The sequence below is a fragment of the Patagioenas fasciata genome, chromosome 4 (assembly GCF_037038585.1).
Source record: "Patagioenas fasciata isolate bPatFas1 chromosome 4, bPatFas1.hap1, whole genome shotgun sequence".
NCBI lineage: Eukaryota > Metazoa > Chordata > Aves > Columbiformes > Columbidae > Patagioenas > Patagioenas fasciata.
The window spans coordinates 555,683-577,442 of record NC_092523.1 but is presented as its reverse complement, the minus strand read 5'-3'; the positions used below and the strand labels follow the sequence as shown (position 1 = coordinate 577,442).

The 21,760-nt window shown below is 67.6% G+C and overlaps 3 protein-coding genes across 5 annotated transcripts in view; 2 read left to right on the top strand and 1 right to left on the bottom strand.

The window, feature by feature from the left end:
- The window catches only part of LOC136101616 (dedicator of cytokinesis protein 2-like), a 68,945-nt gene extending 66,331 nt beyond the window's left edge, over positions 1-2,614 (top strand). The window contains exons 47-53 of one of the 2 annotated variants that reach the window (XM_065837892.2): positions 32-115; positions 204-341; positions 651-736; positions 1,128-1,278; positions 1,454-1,565; positions 1,688-1,815; positions 1,882-2,614. In XM_065837892.2, the coding sequence (XP_065693964.2) occupies positions 32-115; positions 204-341; positions 651-736; positions 1,128-1,278; positions 1,454-1,565; positions 1,688-1,815; positions 1,882-1,971 (789 nt within the window). In that variant the 3' untranslated portion in view covers positions 1,972-2,614. Of the gene's footprint in view, positions 1-31; positions 116-203; positions 342-650; positions 1,054-1,127; positions 1,279-1,453; positions 1,566-1,687; positions 1,816-1,881 lie in introns of those variants that run through there. The other variant, XM_071808380.1, reaches the window with a different exon arrangement.
- A 249-nt stretch (positions 2,615-2,863) lies between these two features.
- Positions 2,864-13,903, bottom strand: AUP1 (AUP1 lipid droplet regulating VLDL assembly factor). 2 transcript variants are annotated; one of them, XM_065836505.2, is made up of 15 exons: positions 13,740-13,903; positions 13,334-13,471; positions 12,724-12,874; positions 11,815-11,999; positions 11,599-11,671; positions 8,787-8,860; positions 7,958-8,024; positions 7,324-7,585; positions 6,889-7,029; positions 6,570-6,730; positions 6,286-6,374; positions 4,182-4,311; positions 3,929-4,020; positions 3,646-3,795; positions 2,864-3,230 (listed from the first exon to the last, which is right to left on the bottom strand). In XM_065836505.2, exons 1-15 carry the CDS (start codon positions 13,784-13,786, stop codon positions 3,182-3,184), a joined length of 1,809 nt encoding a protein of 602 aa, XP_065692577.2. In that variant the 5' UTR covers positions 13,787-13,903; the 3' UTR covers positions 2,864-3,181. The 2 variants fall into 2 exon arrangements, with proteins under 2 accessions (XP_065692577.2, XP_065692576.2); XM_065836504.2 differs by lacking the exons at positions 2,864-3,230; positions 3,646-3,795; positions 3,929-4,020; positions 4,182-4,311 and adding an exon at positions 5,390-5,517 and having other exon boundaries at positions 7,324-7,429; positions 13,740-13,898.
- A 79-nt stretch (positions 13,904-13,982) lies between these two features.
- On the top strand, positions 13,983-21,043 carry HTRA2 (HtrA serine peptidase 2). The gene is made up of 8 exons (XM_065836506.2): positions 13,983-14,552; positions 16,195-16,399; positions 16,470-16,664; positions 16,912-16,944; positions 17,219-17,327; positions 18,603-18,672; positions 20,364-20,459; positions 20,716-21,043. The coding sequence occupies exons 1-8, from the start codon at positions 14,164-14,166 to the stop codon at positions 20,879-20,881; spliced, it is 1,263 nt and encodes a 420-aa protein (XP_065692578.2). The 5' UTR covers positions 13,983-14,163; the 3' UTR covers positions 20,882-21,043.
- The last annotated feature ends 717 nt before the right edge of the window (positions 21,044-21,760 follow it).

Genomic DNA, 21,760 nt, shown 5'->3' with positions numbered 1-21,760 from the left:
GCCCGCCCGCGGCACTGAGAGGTCCTTGCAGGCCTTTTTCCAGGAGTCCTACCTGCAGGAGCACCCTGAGGATGAGGCGAACATCGAGAAGCTGAAGGACCTGATCGCCTGGCAGGTACAGCCCCAGCACCCCTGCAGCACCAGAGGGACAGCTGCCCCGGGGAGCCTCCCGAGCCCAGGCGGACCCACCCGTCCTCCCGCAGGCGCCGCTGCTGGCCGAGGGGATCCGCATCCACAGGCAGAAGGTGATGGAGGACCTGCGGCCCTTCCACGAGCGCATGGAGCAGTGCTTCACGCAGCTGCGCGCCAAGGTGGAGAGCCAGTACGGGGTGCGGGAGATGGTGAGTGCCGGGGTTCGGTGCGGCGCAACCAGGGCTGGGCGGGGGGTGCACGGCCCCCATAGGATGACACCGGGCAAGCCACCGCAGGTCTGGGCCAGCAGAGCAGCTCGATGGGGCTGCAGCTGCAGCAGCGACAGGCTGAGGGCCCCTGTGCGCGGGGGACGCTGGGGTCCCTGCCTGCCCTGCGTGGCGGGACAGCAGTGCCGGGGAGTGGCAGCGGGAGCACTGCTGGCCCTGGCTGAGCCGAGGGAGGGTGGGGGAGGCTCCGCACCCCCCACTCCGGGCTCTCTGGGCTCCCTGTGCTCCCAGGTCTGCTTCGAGGACCGTCGGAGCGGACGACCCCGGTCCATGGCGTGGGGAGCCGACTGGGACCGGCTGAGTAATGCTGGGGACAGGCAAGTGCTGCGCAGGGCGCGCTGGCCCCAGGACACCCCTATCCCCACCCCCACCCCACTGGCCCTGCGCCGCCGGGTCGTACTCTCTCCCCTTGCCCCGGACGCTTCTCCCACCTCCCCGGCCCTCCAGCTCCCTTCATGCCAAACCACGTCTCAGGGCTCCATCCTGCCCTGCTGCCGCAGCGGCTCTGTGCTGTGGAGGGGGAACGGGGCAGAGACATCCCATGTGCACCCCCAGGCTCACCTGGACACTGGTGTCACCTGAGCCATCTGCGCTTGTCCCCCCCGAGCACACACTGCTGAGCTCGGCTGGCGCCGGTGCCGGCCCACGTGTACCCAGCTCCCCGCTCCCCCCGGCCTGCCCCCCTCACCAGCCACAGTCGCTCCACAGCACAGAGACGCCCCCGACCCCAAAGCTGGCCCCTCACACCCCCGAGAGCGAGGACTGCAGGAGCGAGCGCAGAGAGAACCGCTCCAGCACCTTCTTCAGGTACCGCCGGCAGGACCCACGCCAGTCCATCTCGGAGCTGCCCGAGCCCCAGGTGACGCTCAGCACCGCCCGGGCATCCTGCTGCGCCCGGAGCCTGGGCACAGCCGGGAACCCTCTGCTGCAGCAGAGCCGGGGGCTCAGGCTGGAGCCCCAGCGCTGCGGGCAGGCGCGGGAGCTGCGATGCAGCCCGGCCCCCCCGCGGCGCTGAACCCCCCCCTGTGCCCCAGGACGAGAAGCGGAGACTGTCCCGCAACATGAGCGAGAGCGGCCCGGGCAGCCCTGACGGGAAACAGCCCCCGCCGGGCCGAGCCGCGCCCGGTGCCCAGCCCAGCCCCGCAGGTATCCCCCCGCCCCCGCTGCCAGCGCCTTCCCAGTCCCACCCCCCGCCGAGCTGGCCCCGGACACACCGGCAGCCCCCGCGGGGCGCCGGTCCGGCCGCTCTGCCCAGCTTCCCCACGCAGGGCTGGCCCCGGCCCCCACCGGCTTCGGCGGCCGCATGAGGAGCGCCAGCCGGGCGCCCCCGCCGCCCCGCAGGATCAGCCCCACCGTGTACGAGACGTTCCTGGAGCTCAGTGACGCCGCGGGGAAGGTACCGCCCGCCCCCCCCGGGCCCTGTCCCCCGGTCACCCCCCGGTAACGGCCGCTCTGCCCGCAGCCGCCCGCATCGCCCTCGGCGGAGGGAAACAAAGGGCTGAAGTCGCCGCCGCCGCCGCCACCCAAGTCCCGGCGCCTGTCCCAGCTCTGACCGCTGCCGGCCCCGGGACACGGGCCCCGCGGTGCGGGACAAACGGCGCTGCCCGATCCTACCCGATGCGGCCCCACAGCCCCGCACACCACAGGACCCCTGCATGTTCCAGCACCCGGGGTGGCTCAGGGCACTGCTGTCCCGAAGCTCCGGCCATTGCCACCCCAGGTGTCCCCAGTGCCGGGACCCCCCGTCCCACACACACATCCACCCCTTGGGGCCGCGCTCCCCTCCTGCCCCTATGCCGGGACACATCCCCATGCAGAGCGGCGCTGAGCTCCCCCAGCCCCTCCAGTGTGATCACACTGCACCAAGGACATCCGTCCGTCCGTCCGTCCGCCCCCGCACCCCAGCCTGCCCGCAGACCCTCCACGCACACCACACCCGAGCTCCTCCCAGCCCCGCTCTGCGGCAGCCCCAGCCCTCGGCCACCCCGTCCCGCAGCCCTGGACAAACGCTCCTGCCCGGTGGCCCTGGGCAGCGTCACCTCCGGGCGGTGCTGGCCCTGGGGCCGGGCTCTGGCGCTGCCACCACCTGCACCGGGACGGTGCTGCTGCCCCGGCCACCTGCGCTGCCTGCCTGCGTGCAGCAGGACGCGGCCACGGCCACGGCCACAGCCAGCTAATAAAGGACTCGCGTATCAGCCGGGCACCGCGTGGCGGGGCTGAACGCCCTGTGTGAGCCTCAGCACCATCCCTGCCCACGCACAGCTCAGCCGGGGCCTCTCCGCAGTCAGGCACCACCCAGCACCGCGCCCCAGTGCCCCAGAGCGGGGACTCCCCCTCCTGCAGTCTGGACCCCGAGGCAGGGAGAGCCCACGGGACCCGGTGCGCGCTCCTCTGCCACGGCCGGGCTGTGCCAGGCCCGGGGTGGTGGCTGCCACACGCTGCTCTGCCTGCAGAGCTGGCACAGGCTCTTTATTCACATGTGGTGTTGCAGGCTCAGGAGTCGTATTTACAGCCTTGTGCTAAAGAGAAGGAACCTGGACCCGTACCCGAGGGCTGGGGAGGGTGGGGCTGCCTGCGGCAGGGAGCTGCCATCAGGGGGACCCGTCTACGTGGGGGGGTCAGCCCCCTAGACCAGGACTACAAAGGGACAAGGGAGACGCCACCTCGTGCCACAGCGCGGAGTCTGGGAGCGGCTGGGCTGCGCTGGTGCCTGGGTTCCCCCACACAGAGCGGAGCCGCCCGTCCTCGCTGAGCCCAGCTCTTCACAGCGGGTTTGCCGAGGAGGCCGCCAGCCGCTTCCCGATGTAGATCCTGCGGTGGAGAGAGCGGCTGTGAGGGACGCGCATGGGACAGGCACCTGCACGGGGACAGTGACCCGCATGGGACAGGCACCTGCATGGGGACAGGCACCTGCACAGGGACAGGCACCTGCACAGGGACAGTGACCCATGCAGGGACAGGCACCTCAGCCTCAGCGGGCCAGCAGTGACAGGAGAGGGCAGCAGCCACAGGAAAGACTGCGGCTGTTGGGAGCAGCGGTGCAGAACAGCACCCACGGATCCACATCCAGGCACGTTCCCCCAGCCTCATGGGGACAGCCCCTGGGTTGGGGTTGGGGCTGGGCCCCCCAGACACCCCCGGCAGCGCCAGGCTCGTCCCGCTGCACCGTGGGGCCAGTCCTGGCCTGGGCCGCCCCGCAGCACCGCCACGCCCATCCGAAACTCACCCCAGGCCCAGGGTCAGCAGGTGGCTGAGCAGCAGCGAGGGGATGAAGAGCAGCAGCAGCTCTGAACTGAAAAGTCTCTTCTTCCTCCCCACTGTACCTCCCTGCAGGCTCCACAGCACCGGCTGGGGGGAGCACACAAAGGCAAACTCCCTGGGGAAAGTGCACGGTTAAGGGGGCAGGAGGAGCGAGGGCAGAGCACACAGGAGGGCATGGGGACAACAGGACAGGGGTGACAAGGCTAACAGTAAGACTGTGACCTGCTGGCACGGGACCCGGGCCTTACTTTGGGGACAGATGCGGGCGGCGGGCACAGGTCCTGGTCAGGGATGCTAGCAGGTGTTGCTCCCTCCGTTCGGCTTCCTCCGGCACATCCTGCTGGAAGGAGGCGCAGGGCAGGTGAGGGCAGCAGCACGGCCAGCGCAGCGGGGACCCAGGGCAGCGGCACGGCCAGCGCAGCAGGGACCCAGCGCAGCGGGGACCCAGGGCAGCGGGGACCCAGGGCAGCGGGGACCCAGGGCAGCGGGGCAGCCCCTCACCTGCCGCACGTGGGGCCAGCCGGGATGGGGCTGGCTGCAAGGAGGGGGCAGCTCGCTCTGCCCAGGCTGCTCGCTCTCCCGCCCGGCGCCGGCGTCCTCCCAGGCCAGGGAGCCCAGCGCCAGCAGGGCCCTGCAAACACAACCCGCTGTCAGCGTCCCGCACGGCCGCTCGGCCCCAGCACCGCCCGGGCGGGCAGGGCTGCAGGGGCTCGGGCTCCTCACTCACCCGTCACCGCTGTCCGGCTCCAGCTGGGCCTCCAGCAGCATCTGCTCCACGTCGGCGTGGCAGGAGGAGAACCGCTCGGGCTCCGGATACGCTGGGCCACAGCGCAGCTCCACCCAGGAGCCTGGGGGGCCGTCAGCCCAGCGCAGCCCCCACACCCCCAACCGCCCCTGGGGCCTCCTGGGCTCAGCCCGGCTGGAGCCCTCCCGGTGCGTCCGGGACCACGGGAGCACCGGGACCTGCCCGGGACATCTGCTCCCCCAGTGTGCCCAGGGCTGCTCCCCGGCCCCCCAGCCTCACATGCAGGACCCCCGCGAATCCGCCCCCCCAGCGCACATCACCCCATGGAACCGCATCCCCGGTGCAGCCATCCCGGGACCCCCGGTGCGTGTCAGCCCACCCGGGACTCCCGCTGACCCCGACCCGCACATCTGCCCGCCCGGCGATGCCCCCGGCCCCGACACCGGGTCACGCCGGCCCGCCCGGGACCCCCCCCCTCCCTCCTCGGTGCCCCCCCCGGCCCCCACGGACCGTCGTCGCCGGCGCGCGCCATGGCCCCGCGGGTGCCGCCGCGCTCAGCCAGTCACGTGACGCCCGCGAGCCCCCATGTAAATAAAACCACCGGCACCGGGAGCCCGTGTCTTAAAAGGGCACCGGCCGCGTCCAGTGGGGCCCGCGGGGTCCGCAGCCGGGCGGGAGCGAGGGGAACGCCGGCCCCCCACGGGGTTCCCGGTCAGCACCGCCCCGAAGCCGCGTCCGCCCGCCGCCCACCCCCCGGCGCGGGAGGGGCCGGCCCCGCCGCGTTGCCCATTTAAGCGGCGCCTACGTGCGGCGCGCGAGCGGGCGGCAGCCGCGACGCGTGCGACTCCGCACGGAGACGGGCCGCCCCGCCCCGGGCCCCGCCCCCCGCCCCGATAGCCCCGCCCCGGTGCCCCCGCCCCCCCGCCCCGGTGCCCCCGCCCCCTTGCAGAGCCGAGCCGCGCCAGACGCTGCCGCCGTTTATTTCCGCCGCCAGGGGGCGCCCCGCCGGCCGCGCAGGGCTCGGGCGCTTCCGGTCCCCCCGCCGCGCCTCAGGGGCCGCCGCGCGCCGCACGGAGCTTCTGGGCGAACCGGCTGCGGGGAGAGAGCGCGTCAGGGACCGGAACCGGAACCGGGACATCGCGCGCCAGGGACCGGCACCGGAACCGGGACACAGCGCGACCGGAACCGGGACACAGCGCGTCAGGGACCGAAACCGGCACCGGGACACAACGCGACCGGCACCGGGACACAGGGTGTCAGGGACCGGCACCGGGACACAGCGCGACCGGGACCGGCACCGGGACACAGGGTGTCAGGGGCCGGCACCGGGACACAGCGCGACCGGGACCGGCACCGGTGTGCGGCTGGAGCCCCCGGTGGCCCTGGGACACCCGGTTCCCTCAGAAGGAGCCGCCCCGTCCCCAGCTCTGCCCCCGTCACGGCTCTGCCGTCCCCACCCGTCCCCGCCCAGCCCCCCCCGCCGCACTGCCCACCAAACTCGTTTGGAACTCCCTGTATCTTTCTACAAAGGACCCATCCGGCACCGGGACCGGACCCCACCAGAGCCGGCTCGCGGTCCCGCTCGCTCCCTGCTCTCTGTGACTCCACCTGCGCAGGGCTCATCGCGCTGTCCCCACAGCCAAGCCGCAGACTTCAAAGCGAGGGTGCCAGGGCCTCACTGCCACCTCACATAAACCCCCGGCGCCCAGGGGCTCCCTCAGCCAAACCCCACGCCAAGGAACCAAGCGAGGCTTTTCGCTGAGCCCTGCTCCTGCCAAACAGCCGCTGTCCCAGCTCGGCCCAGCACCACAAGCACACCCGGGCTCTGCTGGGGACGGGGCACCGGGCAGACGGGCTCACCTCCTGGCGTAGTCATACAGCGCTCGCTTCCGCTCCTGCAGGGACAGGTGCCGCTCCACGGGGGACTTCGCGAACTGCTTTGGGGCTGGCTGGAACAGAAAGCGCAACAGCCGTCAGGAGACGCGCAGCCGGGAGACCTCGGCGGTGGCTTCATGAGGGCCACGCTGGCAATTTGGTCTCCGGGTTAAAATGCTCATTCCCCCGACACCATGGCCAGTCCTGCACACGGGCCATGGTGCTCTGGCCGTGGCCACCAGAGCAGCAGTACCACCCCCCAGCCGTACCTTGGCAGGTGCTGCCGCGGAGCCCTGGGTGCTGGACGCGGCTGCGGGCGCGGAGGGCGCTGGGGCGGGCAGGTCCGCGCTGTCCTCCCCGCTCTCGGGGCAGAATGGCACGCTGCCCTCCAGCAGGTTGGCAATGGTGGTGTCCACACAGCTGGTGCGGGCTGCGGGGACAAGGGGGATCTGTCAGAGGGAGCTGCTGCGTGGGACACCCACACCCTCGCTGCTCCTGCGCAGCAGGGACACGATTTCTGCTTCAGGTGTCGCACACCTGGCAGGGACGGTGATGCCACGTCCCTGCTCACGCCCCAGCATCGCTTACCCAGGTCTGTCCTGATGACCTCCAGAGGCACGTGGGGCAGCACCTCCTTCACCCGCTGTGCCATCGCTGCGATCCGCGCATCCTCGGCAGTGCCAAGCCCGGAGGGGACCCGGGGCCGGGCTGCCAGGGGCTGGCTGGAGCCTGCAAGAGCAGAGCGGTGGGCACAGGGGCGGCCCAGAGGCGCGCGGCCTCCGAGCTGCAACAGCTGCGCTTCTCCGGGATGAACTGGCGTGACAAAGCCAGACATCCTGCACGGGACCAACGTGTCTGCACTCGCAGCGCTGCTGCCTCCCCCCAGGCAGCGACACCCCCAGCCTACAGCACACGGGCAGCCCCTGCTCCCCAGGAGACCCAAAGTGCTGCTCCTCTCCCCCACACCTGCGTGACGGAGCCCAAGCAGCAGTTCTGCAGCCAGGACACCACCCAGGGACCTACCAGGGGCGAAGGGGAGCAGCGACGTGTGTCTCAGCCTCTTCATGTGCTCAGCTTTGTCTGCTGCGGTGAGCCGTGTGGATACCACACCCAGCTCCACGGCCAGGAGCTGCAGAAACGCAAAGAGCCACATGTGCAGGACACGCAGGACGCGCGGCCCCGGCTCGTGGGGTGTCAGCGGTACAGGCCTGCGTGGCGCCACGGCGAGGGCAAGAGCACGGGGAACTGATTTCTGCAGGGCCTCAGTGGTGCATTTCAGTGTTGCCTGGAGCACATGAAGGACCAGGGTAGGCAAGAGCATCCTGCCGAAACAGGCTGACAGGGAGATACGAGATCTTTGGTACAGGAGCTATGAAGTGCCAGCACATGAGGGAAAGGTGGAGAAACAATTGCTTTATTTGATTTGTGGTGTTATGAACAGGGAGTGAGAGGTTTGGACTGGATGGGGAGGGAGAGCCTTGGTAACAGGCAGGAGGATAAATGGGGGGTCACAAACAGGCCATGAAAAAATAAGGGGCAATAAATAGGGCCCAGAGTTCCCATCACATAGATACACCCGTCCAGCAATGCCCTTGGCAACTCCTGCACCATCCCAAATCGCAGCAGTCCTGAGCCCCCACCCACCCCATTCTCCTACCTCCTGAACTCGGAGCGCAAAATCCTCGCTCGGCTCTTCAGCTCGTCTGGGGACAGACGGCAGCCACCTGAATGGGGACAATAGCGCGGGGCTGGCAGCATCGGGGGCTGCTGGGGACCAGCCCCGCGGGGTCACCGCATCGTGCGGCCCCCAGCCCCCCGCTCACCCACGAGGAGGGGCGAGCCTCAGCACCAGGGCAAGGCACGGCCCAGAGACAGAACTGGCTGACTGAATCTTTATTGGCACTCAACATGCAAAGTGTCTCCCAGAAAGGACCCAAATGAGGAGATGCTGCTGTTTACATCAAAGTAGAAAACAGATCAGCAGGACTCGAGCAGAGGCGGCTGGGGAAGGCTACGCACGAGTTTCCTTTACTGAAACACCCCGACCCCCCAGTGTGACTCCCAGCCCCAGCGCTGCCCCGGCAGTTGGGCTCAGGTGGGTCCAGCCGGTCCTTGAGCCACCTCCGCAGGGAAGAGCCAGACAGACGGAGCTGCCGCAGGGAACCACCCACGGGACCAGCAGCCCTGGGCTGAACCACAGCAGAGCAGCTGTCTCAAAAATACACCCGGCAAACCCGACACGAAAGCCCTGGGAGACTCCTCTCCTTCACCAAGAGAACACAGGAGCCAGGAGCCCCCCTGCTTCAGAAGCTGGTCCAGGAGCTGGACCTTGCATGGACAAATCATGTTGAGCAAAGCCACGCTGAGTTAGCACACCAGGGGTGCACGTCAGCGCTCACCAAAAGATCTCTTACTGTAACAGTAAACACGTCAGGCGCTCTGCCCACCCTGAACCCTGCCCCAAATGAGAGAAAGAGAGGTAGTACCTTACTTGATAAACTGTGAAGGGAGCAAAGAAGGTCCAGAGCAGCTCTGTGATCCAGGAGGAGTCAGCGACGCTCTGGAGAGGAGAGCACAGTGAGAGAATAGTGACAGTGCAAGGAGACGGGTTGGCTGGGTCTCCAGGGGTGAGCAGGCAGAACACGGCTCTGCCTCGGCGGCAGCAGCTACACAGGCACAGAGACACGGGGGAACACGAGCCCGGCGCAGAGGGAACACAAGCGCAGTGTGCAGTGAGGGACACCCAGGACAGCTGCACCTTTGCTGGTCTGCACCTGGCAGGGTGCAAGTCACAGCTTCCCCTGCCCCGAGCCATCTGCTCCCCCACCAGGACAGCCAGAATTTCCCTCAATATTCCCCCATTCTCTAGCAGACTGTGCCTTTGGAAGGGAGCAGAAGTGTATTCAGACCTACTAATGCTTCCTTAGAATCATGAACAATCCTCCCTTGTTCTGATGGGAACAGCCCACATGATGTCTCAGCTCCCGTATGCTTTCTCTCTCCATTTCCAAACAGGCTGCACTGTGAACTCTCAAACTACTCTACTCTTCGAGGACAATTCACCAAAGGCAAGCAGTAATTAATTTCCTTTCTTTTTATTTCTAAAAACTATTAGATACCCTTTCCCTCAGCAGAGCTCCAAGGCGACGTGCTCTCCATCCTCTGCAGACACAGCCCTGACCGGATGGACCGTCCTCGGGTCCAGTCTGACCACGAGCAGAAAGCTGAAGACATCTCCAGAGATTCCCCACATCTACACTTTCCAACGATTCTCCAGAATTTGCCACTGGATGGAGGTGTTCCTGGGATTTCTGTAGCTGGCTGCTTTCATCCCGCAGCGACTGCGCAGCCACAAGCCAGTGAGACCACCTCCAGACCCGCAGCTCATGTCCCGGCCGCAGCAGCGCGGCTCCCAGGCAGGTTTGTACCGCGGTGCGAAAGGGCTGCTGTACGGGAGAACAGCCCGCCGACCACAGTGACCGAGGGCAACGTACAGGAACCCCATCTGCCGGATAAACAGATCTGAGGGGCTAAGCCCAAAGGCCCTACGGTAATGCCAACAGCCAGACCTGAGTCACACTGCCCCATGCCTCAGAGCAGCCGCCTCTGCTGAGGGTCCAGACAATTGGAGCCGGAGAAAATTCATCCTTAAACCCCAGTTTGGCAGTTTGCCCAGTGTCTGATAAAGGTCACATAAGTGTCCAAGGAAGCTTGGGGTGAAGTGCTGACTGAGCCACTGTTAGTATCCCAGCTTCAGCCCTTGGATGTTGCTGCTGGTTCACAGCTACAGGACAAACCCACGAGGACTTGCTGAGCCCATATGCTCCAGGGGCAAAACATCCTGGGAAAACCCGAGCCAACAAGTGACCAAACCAGTGACCACACAGCTCTGCAGCTGTGTGCTCGCTGCTCTCCCCGACATTCATGAAGGATGCACAGACAAATGTACACCCTGTCACATCTCACAGAACTGCTCAGAGGAGGCAAAACTATAAAAATACGATAAATTTGTTACAAACAGTCCAGAACGGGACAGCTCTGCCACTCCTCTGGGGTTGTCATTCAAAAACTTAAAGCATCCTCGCTGTTGGACAACAGTGTCTTAACCGAAACCCGAACGTGCGCAGTCCTGACACACGGTCCCTGCGCCAGCGGACTGCTGCTGTGTCAGAGAAGTGCAAGAATTCTTCACCCTTCAGGCTCGTCCCCAACACCAAGCAGCTGCCCACAACAACCTCTCTGCCGCTTGTCCGATGCGCTGACTAAGCCGAGTGCCTTGAGGAGCTGCTCTGCATTCTGCACCACGCCGGCCTGCCCTGAGCTCTGCTGCTGCCCCAGAGCAGCAGGGTGACCGGAGCTGCCACCGTATCGCAGCGGTTTCCACCACTGCGCACACCCTGCTCCTCACCCTGACAGATACTCCTCGCTACGCACCCGCAGACCAGTTACACCTACAAGTAACGGCCGTTCCCATGGTCATAATCAATAATCCGGCTGCTTCATTACTCAACAACACAAACTTTCCCAGCAGAGACCTCAGCACTGTCACCCGCAGCCCCGGTGTCAGCGCTGAGCAGCACAGGCACGGAACCCACGCCGACAGAGCTGCGTGGGGAACACCCGCACTCTGGTGCGTTAGTGCGGGCAGCGATGTTTGTGACCTGCTGGTAAGGGGCTTTAGATCCACCCACTGTGCACTACTGTCCTAAAGACATAGACAGGAGACCCTCAACCAAAACGTCAGACAAACATAAGACACAATCAAGCAGATCCATAAATCATGTCAAGAAATAAGAAATTCAACAAAATCTTGCTCTGTAAATAAGCTGAGGACAGTTCTATTGCAATCTATTTAGCAGCACCAGAATCGTGCTCATGAACTTTGCCACTTCTCTGAAACTAACGTTGCATCACATTACATGTCTGCACTTGGAGATGGAGCTCCAGACCTGCTCCAGAGCCCTGCGCAACGCGGCTGGACCCGCTGCTAAAGCGCCTTAAAGGTGGGGAGCTCACAGAGATGAGACAGAGATACTGTGGACAAGGGAGTCAGACGGCACCGCTAGACAGCCAAGTCGCTAAAACATCTACCAAAACTGCCGGAGTAACTAAAACATCTGGACTCAGCAGAAGGTCCCTGGGAAAGGCACTAAAGAGCAGCCTGGACACGAGGCCAGGCTGAGCTATCATAGGCAGCAGCAGAACTATGGGCACGGCCAGCCCCCCACAGCACACGTCCCCAGGAACCCCCCATAGCGCACATCCCCAGGAACCCCCCGCCCTGAGCCCCCAACTCACCACAGTGACCAAGGGCCTCTGGACGTGCAGGGCCACGGGCTGCACCACGTCTGCCAGGGAGAATGGCCAGGAGCTGGAAAGGGAGAATTCAGCCGTGAGGGATCCCAAAGCTGCAGAATTTGGCCATGAGGGATCCCAAAGGCAGAGAATTCAGCCACGAGGGACCCCAAAGCCAACGCCACGCGAGCACGGCCCCACGGCACCCGTTCCCGGTACCTGAAGCGCAGCAGGCCAGCCCGGCCGTTGGTGGCCGCCTCCTCTGGGAAGAGTAGCAGCGGGGGGTTGGCTCCGTGGGACGAATACGCCTTCAGAGAATGCACCAGCTCCGCTCGGCTGCCGGCTCCCAGCTCCAGGAACCCCCGCGACCAGCAGAGGAAGCCGGGGGCAGCGTTCAGCGCGGGCTGCGGGGAGAACAGTCAGGCAGGAACACACCCTGTTCCCCTCCGGGGCCTCAGCAGCCGCTCTGGCCCCGATTCCGCAAGGTTCAATGCCCAGTCTTCAGTCCAGAGTGTTTCTGGCTGCCAGAGAAATGAACCCCCCAGTGCCCTGGGTGACACCCACATTTCCCCATGTTCTCCCTCATGGCTCCTGACGAGCCGGCAGAGGACACGCCTCTGTCACGAGTGACTTTTCTCCAGGTGAGGAGCAGATCTGCTGCTCAGGATGCGGACCAGCCCGCTCGCGCCCAGGCGCGTTCAGAGCCTGTTGCCTCGGGAGCTCCACAGGAGGGATTTCACAAGACCACAGGGGACGTTACACAACCACCAGCCCAGCAGCGCAACCCAAGCCCCGCTGGTCCCCCACAGCCGCTGTCCCCACTCAGCCACGGCTCCCGCTGCTGCAGGGAAACCTGCTCTGACAGCACCGCTCCAGCGGGGCAGAAAACAACACAGCTCCAGGGCTGTCCGCTCTCCGTCCATGGAACGCTCCCTGCCCCTCCCCGCCCTGTTTCATTTTCTCATGCAGAGCCCAAGAACGCAGCACTGAACCACAGAAAAAACTCAAGGCTTGTGCACTCCTGGGTTCACAAATAAGAACTGAAGAACACAGCAACGCCCCCGCTCCAGAGGAGCCCTGTCTGGAGAGAGGTGCTGGCAGAGCTGCCGCGGGCTCCATGTCACCCACCGTGTTACATGAGGTCAGAAGGTTGATGACATTGTGATCGAACTGCGTCACGTGGTTGGCGATGTACACACGCACGCTGGCGTCGCGAAGCCGGGGGTCGCTTTGCCGCACAAACAAGCCCAGCACTGAGCACATCACACGTACAATAAACCTGAGAGGGCAGGAAAGTGATCTCCTCAGGCCCTGTAGCCTGAGCCGTCACTGGTGTTCACACCCGGAACAGAGACCCGGGAGCTCATGTGCCTTGCAGAAGGGCAGTGGTGCAAAGATACGACCGGTGTTGGACAGGGGCTGCTCGGGGCTGCAGCTGGGGCTGGGGGATGCCCACGGAGCTGGAGCTGCAGCACAAAACACGGGCGGCAACTGCACACGGAATTTCTTAGCGGGACACTCAGCTGATCCCAGTGCCTCAGATCAGCCCTCGAGCATTCAGGAGGCGACTACCAGCTCTGGTCTCGGCAGAAAAACACATTCATGGGGCCTGGGCAAAGAGTCCCGGAGCAGAGCTCCCCGTGCGCCGCTCCAGGCGCCACCCGTGGCTGAGGACCCGCGGCGAGGGCAGCCCCCCCGCACCCCACAGCCCCGGAACCGCAGCTCCGCGCTCACGCACCGGCGCAGGACGCTGTCGGGCAGGGTGCAGCTGACCAGGAAGACGTGGGCGCCGATGAAGAGGCGCAGGACGAGCAGGCAGAGCCCCACGGGCGCGTACAGCAGCAGGGCCAGCAGCAGGAACCCGTCGGTCGGGAACCTGCGGGGCCGAGGAGCAGAGCGGCCTGAGCGGGCCGCGACAAACGGGGCGGCCGGAGCCCGGGCTGCCCCCGGGGCCCAGCGAGACACCGGCCCCTCCTGGGCACACCCCTGGGCCCTCACCGGCCCCACGGACACCCCAGCTCCCCCCAGGTCCCCTGCGGGACGACCCTTCCGCAGCGGGCCCCGGGGCCTCCCCAGGGACTCCCCGCAGCCCGCACGGGGCTGCCGGCACGCCCGGCGAAGCCCCCGCGCCCCCCGCCGCTCACCGGTGCGAGTCGAAGAGCCGCTCGGGGCCCGGGCCCGGAGGCTCCATCCCCGCCGCGCCGGGACCTCAGCGCCGCGCCGCGCCCGCCGCCATCTTCCCGCGGCCGCGCGCCCGCCCGCGCGGGGCAGCCTGGGAGCGCCTTCCCGGCGTGCACCGCGCCCCCCCCCGCTCCCGCCCTCTGGCCGCGAGCGCCCGGCAGCGGGGCGGGGCTGTCGGGCCCGCTGATCCCGGTGATCCCAGTGATCCCGGTGAACCCAGTGAGCTGCTTCCGCCGCACGCTCTGCCCGCCCTGCCCCGCTGGCCGCTGCGCTGCGGCTACCGGCGGATCCGCGGCTTCCAGCGGGACTCGGCTCCCAGCGCGCCCCGCGGCTCGGACGCGCCCCCCGGCCGCACTCGGCTCCCAGCGTGCCCCGCGCCTGAGCAGCATGGCGGCGCTGGCGCGCGGGGCGCGGGTGCCGCGCGCGGGGCGCTGGTGCCGGGCGCTGTGCGGGGCCCCCGGGGTCCTAGCGCCGCCGCCTCCTCCACCTCCAGTTCCCTCCGCCGGGGCCTCCGCGCCGCCTCCTCCACCTCCTCCGCCTCCTCCCTCCGCCGGGGCCCGGGCGCTGGCGGCGGCGCTGGGCGCCGGGGCGGCGGCGCTGGTGCTGCTGTGGTTCCGAGGTAGCGAGGCCCGGCGGTCTGCGCTGCCCGCCCTGCCCGCCCTGCGCGCCGCCGTGCCCGCCCCGCCGCCCTCCTCGCCCCGCGCCGCCTTCAACTTCATCGCCGACGTGGTGGAGAAGACGGCGCCGGCGCTGGTCTACGTGGAGATCGTGGGCAGGTACCGGCACCGGCGGCCGCAGCCCCGCGGGCGGTTCCACCCGGCCCGGCCCCTCCGGTCCCGCTGAGCCGGGCCTGGCCCCCGTGCCGCGCCGGCCGGTGTCGCCCCCGCCGCAGGGACTCGCTGCGGCCGCGGCCGGGGCTGTTCGGGCACAGCCGCCCCGGCAGCCCCGCGATGCTGTCCCAGAGCACGGCCGCGGATCCGCTCCCGCGCGGCAGAGCCGTCGTTTGTCCCGCGTGTCCGGCCCGGGAGCAGCCCTGCCGCGGGTCTGTCCCGGCGGTGTCACCCGCGGTGTCCCGGCCCGGGGACAGCAGCATCAGTGGCGTTGTCCCCTCCCTCAGCCCCTGGCACACGTTGTCAGTACTGAACACCAGCTGGACTTGCACCTTGCTGGTCCCCACCGCTCCCCCTGCCGGGCTGGCAGGTGTCCCCTGTGGCTGCTGGTGTCCCCCTGTGGCTGGCAGGTGTCCCCCACAGCCGCAGGTGTCCCCCTATGGCTGGCAGGTCTCCCTTATGGCCCCAGGCGTCCCTTATGGCCCCAGGTGTCCCCCGTGGCTGGCAGGTGTCCCCTATGGCCCCAGGTGTCCCCCGTGGCTGGCAGGTGTCCCCCGCGGCTGGCAGGTGTCCCCTATGGCCCCAGGTGTCCCCCGTGGCTGGCAGGTGTCCCCCGCGGCTGGCAGGTGTCCCCTATGGCCCCAGGTGTCCCCCGCGTCCCCAGGTGTCCCCACAACTGCAGGTGCCCCAAGGAGCAGGCCAGGAGGTCTCCCCGGGGCAGCCGTGTCACTGCGCGCCCGGTGCCCGCACGGCCGGGCTGGCCGAGCACAACGTGCTGCCGTCCGTCTGTCCTGGCTGCTCCTGTCCCTGCCGTGTGTGCCGGGAAGCGATTCTGGGAGCATTTGCTGCACGCGTTTCCCAGCACTGGGGGCGAGGTGGCTGACGTGCAGCGTTCAGGACCCTCGTTCTTGGCAGTTTTGCAGGCTGGTGTGAGTTTTACCCTGTTCCAGTCACCAGGAGCCCATTCCCTGCTGTAACACCTGAGCAGGGACAGCAGCCGCCCCCCTGTGTGAATCCTGTCCGGTGCCGTGGATCGTTCGTGTCCCGTTGTCTTCAGCGTCCCCTCCCGTGACTTTCCTCTGCGTGACGCTGCGTTCCCATGGGCTCTGCCTGGGGACACGGGGAGCTGGGAGGAACGCGGCACGGTGTCCTGTGCCCCGCTCAGCACCAGGCCATCCTGCAGAGGTCGGGGTGACTGATGTGCCCTGCGGGGACCAGCCCCTGTGGTCCTGAGTGTCCCTCTGGCTGTCCAAGACGTGCCCATCGCTGCTGTGTGGCCGGGCCAGTGTGTCTGGGCAGGTCACAGCGCTCCCACCCCCCTCCCTGCTCCTTCCAAAGCGCCTCCACTGCCACTGCCACGCGTGCCCTGCCCCGTCCCCGCGGGACCCGGCCTGCGCGTTGTGTGCGGGCTGCGGATCTTCCTGCAGGGTCCCCGCTGCAGACTCGAGGGGCGGCGGAGGAGCCTCCCCGTGGTGCTGCTGCTAGACGGCCGCACTGTCCCGGCTTTGAGACGTCCGGGCCACCCCCTGCCCGCCCCTGGTCCCCTCGGGGTCCCTGCTACCCCTCCCTGACAGTGCCCCCCTTGCAGACACCCCTTTTCGGGCCGTGACGTGCCCATCTCCAATGGCTCGGGCTTCCTGGTGTCCCCGGACGGGCTCATCGTGACCAACGCGCACGTGGTGGCGAACCGGCGGCGCGTGCGGGTGAAGCTGGCCAGCGGCGAGCAGTACGACGCCGTGGTGCAGGACGTGGACCAGGTCGCGGACATCGCCACCATCAAGATCAAGGCGAAGGTTCGTGTCGGGGCTGGGGAGGCGCTCCCTGCGCTCCCCGCCGTCCGCTCACCGCCCTCCTCCCTCGCAGCACCCGCTGCCCACGCTGCCCCTGGGGCGCTCCTGCGAGGTGCGGCAGGGCGAGTTCGTGGTGGCCATGGGCAGCCCGTTCGCCCTGCAGAACACCATCACCTCGGGCATCGTCAGCTCGGCCCAGCGCGGCAGCCGGGAGCTGGGCCTGGCCGCCTCCGACATGGAGTACATCCAGACCGATGCCGCCATCGACGTGAGCGCGGCCCGCGGGGCGGCCCCTCGTCCCCGCGCGGTGGGGGGGCAGCTGGGGAAGGGCCGCGGGTGCCGTGAGATCGGGGGAGGCGGCTGGACGTGGAGCGCGGGGAGATGGGGATCCGGGCCGGTCTGCCCGGCGCTGGCTGCATTCCCCGGCCCGTTCTCCGGGCTCTGCCTCCCGCGCGGCTCTGGCTGTGCCGGGATGTGGCTTTCGCAGCCTGTTCACTGCTCTCTCCCCACTGCAGTTTGGGAACTCCGGGGGCCCCCTCGTCAACCTGGTGAGTCCTGTGCCCCCTCCCCAGCCAGGGCAGGGGGTGTCCCTCGGCGGGAGCACCCATCGGTGCCGCAGCTGCTGGGGCTGCGGGGGAGAGTGGGGGGTCAGCCTGGGGCGGGAGCCCCGTGCGGTGTCGGTTCTGGGGACCCTGAGCTGTTGGGGCTCTGTCGGGGGGTCCCTGCCTGGGGGGCTGTGGTTCAGCCGCGGGGGTCGGAGCAGGGACGGCGGTTCCCCCTCCACCTCGGTGCAGGCGGTAACGCGGCGCCTTTCACCGGCAGGATGGTGAAGTGATTGGGGTCAACACCATGAAGGTGACGTCGGGCATCTCCTTCGCCATCCCCTCCGACCGGCTGCGCGCGTTCCTGCAGAAGGAGGAGCAGCGCAAGGGTGAGCTGGGTGCCCCTGCACGGGCCAGGGCGCAGGGAGGAGGAGGATGGAGGACGGAAGCGGGAGGAGCGTGGACAGGAAGGCTCTGGCACAGCTGAGCTCCGGCCCCTTCTAAGAGGGCCCAGCAGAGCAGCAGAAAGGGCATTGACCCTGGCGTGGAGCCCCCGTGTCGTGGGGACAGTGTGCTGGTCCCTGCCATGGGGACGCTGTGCTGGTCCGTGCCGCGGGGACGCTGTGCTGCGGGTCCCTGCCATGGGGACAGTGTGCTGGTCTGTGCCGCAGGGACGCTGTGCTGGTCCCTGCCGTGGGGACGCTGTGCTGGTCCCTGCCGTGGGGACGCTGTGCTGCTGGTCCCTGCCATGGGGACGCTGTGCTGGTCCCTGCTGTGGGGACAGTGTGCTGGTCCCTGCCGTGGGGACGCTGTGCTGGTCCCTGCCGTGGGGACGCTGTGCTGCTGGTCCCTGCCGTGGGGACGCTGTGCTGGTCCCTGCTGTGGGGACAGTGTGCTGGTCCCTGCTGTGGGGACAGTGTGCTGGTCCCTGCCATGGGGACGCTGTGCTGCTGGTCCCTGCCGTGGGGACGCTGTGCTGGTCCCTGCTGTGGGGACAGTGTGCTGGTCCCTGCTGTGGGGACAGTGTGCTGGTCCCTGCCATGGGGACGCTGTGCTGGTCCCTGCCGTGGGGACGCTGTGCTGCTGGTCCCTGCCGCGGGACGGCGAGGACGGGCCTGGGGGCACCTGCTGCCATACAGATTTACAGAGTGTCCCAAGGAGCTCGCGCTTGGGTACCCAGGTGTGAGCGAGGAACGGGTCTTTGTGCCCGTTGCTGCTGTTCATTGGATGTCAGCGCAGGGGAGGTCAGCGAACCGCGGGTCCGTGCTCACAAGGGAGAGGATGACCCAGAACCTGGGCTGCTCAGCGCCGTTTTGCTGATGGAACGCAGGGGCTGCGCTCAGCCGTGTTGTGAGGACAGGCAGTTAATTTAGTCGCGTCGAACATTGCTTCTTCGTGTTCCTTTGTGTTTGTGATTATTTAATGCAGACTCTTGCTATCTGGTTGTCATGTTGACACCATGGAGTGACGTTCTCAGTCAAAAAATGACAACTCACACCAAGAAACCAGAGTCTGCAGTATCTGTACAGCTCCGCCAGGCAAAAGGAACTCAAATAAGCTGTTGGCAGGGGCTCGGGGTGACCCCCGTCTGCCGCGGGGTGCGAGGGCTTTGGGGAGCGCGCGTCTGTTTCAGCGCTGTCTCTTGACGTCCGTCTGTCCGACAGGCTCCTGGTTCGGCAGCACAGAGGCCAAGCGCCGCTACATCGGGGTGATGATGCTGACGCTGACACCGAGGTACGTGTGCGGGGCCAGCGCGGCGTGGCCGGTGACGCGGCTTCCGAACCAGCCCGGGGCGCCCGGCTCGGGAGCGTTGTCTGCACAGCTGGGGCGTCCGCGCTCAGATCTCGTGCTTGTGTCAGGGCTAAATTAGGAGCTTGCCAGTTTCCACACCTGTGGCAGAACCTGTAGCTAAAAAGCAGATCAAAAGTCCCTGAACCGACCCTCAGAGCGCCAGATCAGTCTGTGCTTGTCACGGGGAGGAGTGCGATCGGGAGCCCCGACAACAGCGTGGGTGAAAAGCCACCAGAAGTGTTGTGTAATTAACAGATAATGTGCCAATGAGAGCTGTGATGAAACAGCTGGGCAGGCTGTTCTCGGCGGGAGGAGGTGCCTGGTGAATTGCTGTGGCGCAGGAACGGGGGCAGAACCAGGACTGTCGCACGGGAAGGGGCGGGTTTGCCGCAGGCAGGAGCGGCTGGCGCGGGGAGGAGCGCTGGAGCCACCGTGGAGCCACCGTGTGCTGCCCGCACGGCGGGACGGGGATTCCTGCGGGTCCGAGGCTCCTCACCCTCGTGGCCTCAGCGTCCACCAGCAGCCCCTGTGCGCAGCGAGCGCTGGAGCCACAGGGCCTGCGCTCAGCCCTGGAGCAGCTCTGGCTCTTCCCAGAGACCTTTGCCCTCCGCTGGGGCTCAGTGCACTGAGGGCCGGGGGTGCCCCGTGCTCAGCAGAAACGCCTTTTGGGGCTGTGCTGTGCCCTTGCGACAGCTCCGAGGCTCCCGCGTGTCCGTTGGGTGTGGGGGCACCTCTGGACACCACGAGCAGGCTCAGGGGCACAAGGGAAGAGCAGCAGCTCTCTGTGCCTCCTGGGATTTGGGCCATGGGGTGCGGAGGAGCACGCTCGGCACTGCTGGCCTACCCAGCAGACGTCCGTGTGTCCGGCAGACGTCCGTGTGTCTGGCAGACGTATGTGTGCCCAGCAGATGGTGCTGATAATTGGCAAAACCCGCAGGCTGTGGGATCCCAACGAGGCTCACCGGCCGGGCTGTGGGACGGTCTGTTGCGGAAGCAGCAGGAACACTCAGGACGTGTCCCCGGGCGCGGGTCCAGCTCCAGCGCAGCCGGCGCGGGCTCGGGCAGCTGCTCCCAGGGAACCGTCTGGCTGCAGGGACGTGTGTGCCTGGGCACTGGGAACATCTCCCAGCAAGGAGTGCTCAGCTCAGAATCGGTGCTTACGCTGCCTGAGCACGCTGGTTGGGAGGGTCAGAAACTGGCCCTCGCACAGGCAGGAGGAGAAGCTCAGTGTTTGGTATGAGCTCCTCAGCATCTGTCAAAGCTGGGATGGTGTTTGGGGGCAGGAACGCGGTGTTTGGGGGCAGGAACGCGGTGTTTGGGGCAGGAACGCTGCTCTGGGGACATCCCGCAGGAGCACTGGATCCCGCTGGGATCCGGCACGGGCACTGGGATCCGACGTGGGTGCTGGGATCCGGTGTGGGCGCTGGGATCCGGCGCGGGCGCTGGGCCGGGCCGTGCGTCGCCAGCTGGCAGCCGCTCTGCCGTTCCCCGCTCTCCCTGCCGCGGTCAGGACTTTGCCAGGAGCGCGGTGCGTTCGGGCGCCCGGGCCTGCCGCTGGTCTGTGCTCAGGACAGCAGGCGGTTGCTGCCGCCCCACCGCCTCCCGGCGCTGCCTGAACGCGGCTGTCCCTGCAGCATCCTGGCGGAGCTGAAGCTGCGTGACCCCAGCTTCCCCGACGTGGCGCACGGGGTGCTGATCCACAGGGTGATCATCGGCTCCCCGGCCCATCAGTAAGTGCTGCTGCGCCCTGGGGGGGCTGCGAGGGAGCAGCTGCGCGGGGTGGGACGTGTTCAGCTCCGGAGCAGCAGGGCTGGGACCAGTGTGCAGCAGGAACCGGCGGTGACCCGGCCCAGGCCAGGTGCCGTGGCGGCAGGAGGGCCGCCCGGCGCAGCAGCTTGAGCCTGTGCCGGTGCCCGGAGCTCCTTCCTGCTCGAGAGACGGAGCTGAGCGTCCCACCGTGTGCTCCTGTCACGGCTGTCCCCACAGGGCAGGGCTGAAGGCGGGCGACGTGGTGCTGGAGATCAATGGGCAGCCGTCGCGGCGCGCGGAGGACGTGTACGAGGCCGTGCGGACGCAGCAGAGCCTGGCCCTGCTGGTGCGGCGCGGCTACGACACGCTGCTGGTGAGCGTCGTCCCCGAGGTCACGGAGTAGCGGCGCTGCCGCCAGAGCCGAGGGCGCAGGACGTGTCTGGCGGTCAGGGACAGACTGAGGGGCTGCAAGGGGCAGGCAGAGGGGCCTGGCCCGGTGCCGGGGTGGACTCGTGGTGCAACCGTTGCCTCTGAACTCAAATAAAGCACTTTTGTAGGGACCCCAGCACCGTGTGTCTGAGCTCTGAACCCACATCTGCCCCACGCAGCAGCTCTGGCCGTGCTGAAAGGGAGTCCACGGGCTCGGGGGCAGCCGAGAGCGCCTCGCTGGCCCTGGCGTGTGGGGGGACGGATGTGCGAGCTGGGACAGGGCTGTGCCGCTGCATTGCTGCTGCTTGTGTCCCCCCAGCCCCGTGTTCCCCCCAGCCCAATGTCCCCGTGCTGCGGCGCTGCTCCCACGCAGCAGCCGGGCCCTGGGGACAGCCGGGCCCTCCCTGTGCTCTGCAGCTGGTGGGCGCAGCTGGGAAGGAGGCGCTCCAGACACTCCTGCTGTCCTGGAGGAGCCCCCGCACCCCTCCGGCCAGGGCTGCAGACAGGGGTGCAGGCAGGAGTACAGGCAGGAGTGTGGGCAGGAGTACAGGCAGGGCTGCAGGCAGGAGTGTGGGCAGGAGTACAGGCAGGGCTGCAGGCAGGAGTGCAGGCAGGGCTGCAGGCAGGAGTGCAGGCAGGAGTACAGGCAGGAGTGCAGGCAGGGCTGCAGGCAGGAGTGCAGGCAGGAGTACAGGCAGGGCTGCAGGCAGGAGTGCAGGCAGGAGTACAGGCAGGGCTGCGGGCAGGAGTGTGGGCAGGGCTGCAGGCAGGAGTACAGGCAGGAGTGCAGGCAGGGCTGCAGGCAGGAGTGCAGGCAGGGCTGCAGGCAGGAGTGCGGGCAGGAGTGCGGGCA

Bases quoted from the DNA above. Each gene is read 5' to 3' on its own strand.
- AUP1 (XM_065836505.2), bottom strand. From the start codon at position 13,786: ATGGAGCCTCCGGGCCCGGGCCCCGAGCGGCTCTTCGACTCGCACCG. The intron at 6,731-6,888 runs GTAAGCGATGCT...TTGTCCCCGCAG, and splicing joins GGTCATCAGGACAGACCTGG to CCCGCACCAGCTGTGTGGAC. The intron at 3,231-3,645 runs GTGAGTTTCGGA...TCTCCACCGCAG, and splicing joins CTGCTGACCCTGGGCCTGGG to GATCTACATCGGGAAGCGGC.
- HTRA2 (XM_065836506.2), top strand. From the start codon at position 14,164: ATGGCGGCGCTGGCGCGCGGGGCGCGGGTGCCGCGCGCGGGGCGCTGG. The intron at 16,665-16,911 runs GTGAGCGCGGCC...TCCCCACTGCAG, and splicing joins AGACCGATGCCGCCATCGAC to TTTGGGAACTCCGGGGGCCC. The intron at 18,673-20,363 runs GTACGTGTGCGG...CTGTCCCTGCAG, and splicing joins ATGCTGACGCTGACACCGAG to CATCCTGGCGGAGCTGAAGC.